The 6,198-nt window shown below is 36.7% G+C and overlaps 1 protein-coding gene across 1 annotated transcript; it reads left to right on the top strand.

Moving 5' to 3' along the window:
• Positions 1-1,064: 1,064 nt before the first annotated feature.
• LOC110458529 (selenoprotein H-like) lies at positions 1,065-5,498 on the top strand. The gene is made up of 3 exons (XM_021510260.1): positions 1,065-1,097; positions 1,245-1,380; positions 3,901-5,498. Exons 1-3 carry the CDS (start codon positions 1,065-1,067, stop codon positions 3,999-4,001), a joined length of 270 nt encoding a protein of 89 aa, XP_021365935.1. The 3' UTR covers positions 4,002-5,498.
• The last annotated feature ends 700 nt before the right edge of the window (positions 5,499-6,198 follow it).

Here is a 6,198-nt window from a genome sequence, read left to right as displayed (position 1 = left end):
GATTTCGGGGTGTTTTTCATACTTAAATATATTCGGCCGTGTTGAGAAATGTGCTGAGAATGTGAAAAGAATTGAGGGGTCCGATAAAGGGAACAATTCCCCACTACACATATTTGACAAGATCATAATTTTTTTTGTGTGGACTCGGCATTTTTCTTCAAATAAATATACCAACATGCAGATAACGAACTCAGTGTGTTAATTTAATTAATATTGCCATAGAAGCCAAAGGACAAGGTCACTGTCGCCAAAGGTTAAGGTCACTGTTGTTAAAGGTCAAGGTCACTCTCTTTCAATAGAATTTCACATTTACTAAATGATTTAGGCTATACATTATCTGTTCTGATGCAACCTTTAGAACGAAGGATAGCTTAATTGAGTGCAAACTTGGTATGTGCATGGGTTTTCTAAGGAAGATTTTTTTAAAATTTTGTACCAGGTTCGACAAAGGTTAAGGTCACTTAATTGTGCATTAAAAAAACTGGTTTTCTTGTATCCTATAGTATACTTTAAGAATAAATAAATGGTTGCGTTATAAAGTCAACATTGCCCAGACTTGGTATTTGATTTGACATAGGGAAGAGGAAAAACGATATTGATTTTGGCATGTCCCATCAAGGTAGCACTAACTGAAAGATTCCACAATTTGAGTTGGTTTAGGATATCAAAGGACAAAAAATGTTACTAAATTTGGAAATGTTTATAACCAAACTTTGAGGTAACAACTTTCAACTTTAAACATGGGTTATAAGGGTGTTTTGAGAAACGAAACCCAGTATGAAATTGGAGAAAAAAAATATCAGCTTGCAGCCTGCAACTTTTTCAGGAAATTCTATCTTTCATACATATGCTGCACTTTTAGAACCGCGACATTTGTAAGGAACTTTTGTAAGTTTTTGCATTAATTGTTTCAGATAACCATACAACGACAAATTGGGGAAAATCACACACTTTTTCAATAGGGAATGGATAATTTTGATTTAAAAGAACATAAAAAGTACCCTGATAAAACTCCCTTTAAATACATAAGCAAACATTTATAGGCACAGCCTTCTCCTTGATCTATGATTGCATTCCAACCCATTGTGTCACAGAGGGTAAGAGATTGGTTTTCTGCAGTGCATTGCAATATAAGTGGTCATGAAATGTGAGAAAATTAAAATCTTAGGAAAGAGGGAAATAGTATGCTCAGAACATGTTGTAATCAATTGAATTTTTACTTTCGATTCAGCAAATCCTGACAGGTTTTCAAGCGCAGAGCTCTCGCCTTGGCTGAAGACCTGCGTGAATCATTTGGAGCAGATTTACAGGTGGATCTTAATCTGGACAAACCAAGACGAGGAACGTTTGAGTGCACTTTATTCAAAGAAGATGATTCTGGTAAGTTCGTTGTAATGCATCAACAGTACCTTCTAAATCAAAAACTAAAAAGGGGAAAAAAGACAAGTTAAACTAATATCATTATTAGAGTAACTTTTCTGAAATATCTCTTTAAGTACTATTCAGAAGAATTATTCCATAAAAATCACCTTTGGAGCGGTGTCCTTCCATCTGTCCTCTGTCCATCAACTTTTCCTTTGAACAACTTCTTTTGAATAACCAAAAGGCTTACACTCATGATATTTGGCTAGTAGTTTAAACTAGTTTCTGGGATGGAGCCCAAAAAGTCTGAACAAATTTGGCCCACTTTCAAGGTCACAGGGGTATTTTTTTTTAAAAGTTTCCATCAACTTCTGCAGAACCAAAATACCTAGAACCTGGATGTTTGGCTAGTAGCTTTGTTTGATTGAGGCCAACTAAGTTTGTGAAAAAAGTGACCTGCATTTAAGGTCACAGAGGTCAAATATGTCAAGAACTTCAAATGACTTCTTCTGACAATCCAGAAAGCTTACAATCATGAGACGTGGCTTTAGCCTCCTTAGATGGATTGTGACAGAGTTTGCGAAAAAAAAGTTACCTTGACCTATTTTCAAGGTCACAGGGGTCAAATATGTCATTGTTAATAGGGAGTTTGACTACCCAAGGTCAGGAGTGCTTCCCAAAACACGGCACCCCACATCAGTCATATTGAGTTACTTGAATTACGCGAGTGTCTGGATGTGGCTGGACCAATAACAGTTTCATATAATGCTGACCATTCCCTGGGCTGCCTTTAATAATGTTTATGTCCATGTGAAATGGCCAGATAGAATCAGTCCTGGTGTGGCCTTGGAAGGAGTAGGAGCTCAGATACTCAGGCCATGCTATGTTATGTGTTTCTCTTATAATAATCAACATTTATACTAAATTGAGTTGTTTAGTTGGTTATTCATCGATAGGGCAACATTGAGGGTAACACATATATATAAAGTTGTGATATTTTGCTGGTAGCTTCTTGGGATGGATCCTGACAAATTTGTGTGAAAAAAGACCTATACCTACATTCAAAGACACTTGTCAAATAAGTAAAATGAAAAATTACTTCTGAAGAACTGAAAGACCTAAATCATGATATTTGATTGATAGTGCCTTCCTGGGATAAAGTCTGACAAAGTTGCAAAATAAATTATCTTGACCTACTTTCAAGGTCACAGGGGTCTTGTGTGTTAAAACCTTTAAAATACATCTTAATGAACAAGAGACCTAGAGCGATGATACTTAGCCAGTAGCATTCTTTGATGAAGGGATATCAAGTTTGTTCTAATATATGGCCTTAAACCACTTTCTAGGTCACTGGCATGAAATACATTTTATTGTTTAAAAAAGTTCTTTTGAATAACAAGGAGGCCATATATGTGGCTTGTAGCTTGTTTGATTGGATGTCTACCTCTTCTGTTCTGCTGTTCAATGTGACAAAAGTCCAATGTGTTCAAACCTTTAAAAGGCTTATTCTGAATAACCAATAAACAAAGTTTTATTGTATTTGGCCTGTAACTTAATGGTGTAAAGCTCTATGAGTGTGGGATCAAACCGAGTGATCTGACCATCTTTGAATGAAGATGAAAGTAAGTTGCAGTTTTACAAAGAAGATTCATGAAAGTGCAGAGTAGTCTTACAACAAAGACCCATAATGAGTTTTGTAACAATAATTTAGACAGTTTAAATATATTTGACCTAGACCCACTTTGAAGGTGATAGAGGTGAGATGAATAACGGGTGAATAATACAGGCCCCTTGGTCCTTTTGTTCAGAATTTTTAAGAAAACAAAGCAAAAAAAAAAAAAGGCACCAAACTCAGGACCTTGATATTGAAAAACCTACACTTTATCAATGTTGTTACCCAGGCATTATCTTTATTATGATGCTAAAGGAAACTCTTCCTGTTCGAGTACCACCTATATGATGCTAAAGGAAACTCTTCCTGTTCGAGTACCACCTATATGATGCTAAAGGAAACTCTTCCTGTTCGAGTACCACCTATATGATGCTAAAGGAAACTCTTCCTGTTCGAGTACCACCTATATGATGCTAAAGGAAACTCTTCCTGTTCGAGTACCACCTATATGATGCTAAAGGAAACTCTTCCTGTTCGAGTACCACCTATATGATGCTAAAGGAAACTCTTCCTGTTCGAGTACCACCTATATGATGCTAAAGGAAACTCTTCCTGTTCGAGTACCACCTATATGATGCTAAAGGAAACTCTTCCTGTTCGAGTACCACCTATATGATGCTAAAGGAAACTCTTCCTGTTCGAGTACCACCTATATGATGCTAAAGGAAACTCTTCCTGTTCGAGTACCACCTATATGATGCTAAAGGAAACTCTTCCTGTTCGAGTACCACCTATATGGGTTGGAATCTGTACTGAACTACATTTTTATGTTGCATATGTGTCCGATCCACAGTAGCTAGCAATTATATTTAAATTCAAATGCATTAAAAACAGATAGTCAGAAATGTGTTGATTTACTTTTTCAGAAGTCCTGGTTTGGACAGGTATTAAGAAAGGACCACCAAGAAAATTGAAGTTTCCTGAGTCGGAAGAAGTTGTGAAGGCGATAAAAAAAGCTTTGCAGTAGAGTTTTTTATGTAGTTTCAATCACGTTTTCAGTCTCTTGAATTTTGTTTGTGTGTAGCATTTAAAAGGCTTGTTGTCTTGACTCTTTTTGTGAGGGAGTATGACCTGTTTTCAAGTGTGTATGACGGATAGTGTACACAAAGGGAGGTAACTCCTGTATACATCCTGATGATTTCCACTTCTTACAGAGTTGTACACGTGCACAAAATGGTGTAGAGTTAACAGGCCTAGTTGTAATAGATGTAATTAATTTTAGAAACAAACTACTACTGTAAAACCTGTTCTATCCAAATATCACTGTATTTATATACCAACTCAGACTTGATGGATTGGCACATCTCCCTATAAAAGTAAAGCCTGATTTGAGCAGGGCCATCACAAGTACAACTACTGGTTAACATCATATCTACAAGGTTTTTTTCTGATCCCATTTTGGAGAAAATGTATTACCATAAACTAAATGTTTGTTTTTTAAGATGTGGATGTTGGCTATGTTTCGTTCTAGGCTCAGTAGATATAGATATGTCCAGTCTGCTTAAGGATTAATATCCATTAATGTAGGTTCTACAATAACATTGCGTTGTCTAAACTTTTTTGGGAGAAGGGACCAAGCACTTCAAGTACCATTGTTTCAAACTATCCTATTCATCATGTTAGATTTACTTCTAATGCAATATATAATATGTGGAGTAGCATCTAACCGTAGGGCTAGGATGTGTTGTTAAGATTGTTTTCATGTTATGTATTTTTCTAGCAGTTTGGAATGAATCACATATAACACCTGCTTTGATATCTCTAGGAACTTCGTTATATTTTGTACATACCGTTTATACATGTTAGTGTGTAAATAACCTGTCATTGCAATTTGGCTGACCTGTATCATTTCTTTGTGGTCATCATGGGACAGGTTTTGTCTAGACTGGTGTTGCACAAGGTACAGTGATATTGTTGTAAACTTATAATGACCAAGCTGACTTCTTAAGTCATGAATTCATTAGGAATCACATTGGTGGAATTATCATTCTCAGTGGTTGACTGAGGGAGCACAGGTATTCCACTTTTGATCTGAAATGTGACAGGTGCTGTCCTTCCTGAAATGATAATCACAGTGCTAGAAGCAGAGGATAGGGAAGCGGCGTCATTTGGGCTGGTTCAGCTCTGCCTGTTGGGTAGCTGTAGTTATGACGGTGGCTGAGCAGACACCTATCGGTGCCTTATAAGTTTACAGCTTGCCAAAGAGGATGGATGTCTGTCTAGTTTTAATTTTATCATCTTGGGTTATGGACCCACAGCCTGAGCTGCCATTTCGAAGCATATGGATTTAGACAAAGTGACCTTTATTGGTTCCACATAGATGGGACAACTAAAACATTTCATTGCAGCCAGCAGCAACCTGAAGAGACTCTTGCCCTGATATTCAGAGATTTTTTTAGCTCACCTGGCCCAAAGTTCCATAAGGCCCAGGGTCAAGATATTTCCTCATTAAAATGACCTTGACATTGTTTCAAGGTCACATGGGTCAAATATTTAAAAAACTTTAAACAACAATATCCTTAGAACCATTTGGACTAGAGTCATGATACTTGGGTTTGTTATGTAGACCAGCAGTGCAAATATTTTTTCTAAATTACAGTAATGAGGTCAAAGGTCAACTTAAAGTGCTAGTTGGGGGTCAAACGTTAACATGGGTTAAAAGCTTTAACAATCTTCCGCTAAAGTTTCATAAGGCCCCAGGTCAGGATATTTGGCCAGTAGGTACATGGGATGGAGTGCTATCAAGTTTCCTCATTAAAATGTCCTTGACCTAGTTTCAAGGTCACAGGCCAGGGATCAAATGTGTTAAACACTTCAAACAATGATATCCTAAGAAGCATTAGGTCTAGAGTCATGATACTTGGGTATGTTATGTAGACCAGCTGTGAATCGTTTTCTTTATACAGTAATGAGGTAAAATGTCAACTTCAAGTGCTAGCCAGAGTCAAAGGTAAATGCGGATTAAAAGCTTTAAAATTAAAATTTGAAATTTGAAATAACAATATTTTAAAAAGCATTCAAGAGATGTTAAAAAATCTTGTGTTCTAGTTACCAAATTTGGTCTGAAGTTACCTACCAGGTATATGTCAGTTTCATGTAACAAAAGAAACAGGTGAGAGATACAGGTCCTGTGGGCCTCTTGTTAACTGACATGTTTATATCTA

This window comes from Mizuhopecten yessoensis, unplaced genomic scaffold, assembly GCF_002113885.1.
Source record: "Mizuhopecten yessoensis strain PY_sf001 unplaced genomic scaffold, ASM211388v2 scaffold9651, whole genome shotgun sequence".
Lineage (NCBI taxonomy): Eukaryota > Metazoa > Mollusca > Bivalvia > Pectinida > Pectinidae > Mizuhopecten > Mizuhopecten yessoensis.
The sequence above is the reverse complement of the archived record's forward strand: the minus strand, read 5'-3'. Positions and strand labels throughout refer to the sequence as shown.

What these genes read in the sequence shown, in the direction of transcription:
- LOC110458529 (XM_021510260.1), top strand. Translation starts at nt 1,065, where the DNA reads ATGATTGCATTCCAACCCATTGTGTCACAGAGG. An exon ending in AACCCATTGTGTCACAGAGG is followed by an intron (nt 1,098 to 1,244) that starts GTAAGAGATTGG and finishes AAATCCTGACAG; the next exon opens with GTTTTCAAGCGCAGAGCTCT. An exon ending in ATTCAAAGAAGATGATTCTG is followed by an intron (nt 1,381 to 3,900) that starts GTAAGTTCGTTG and finishes TTACTTTTTCAG; the next exon opens with AAGTCCTGGTTTGGACAGGT.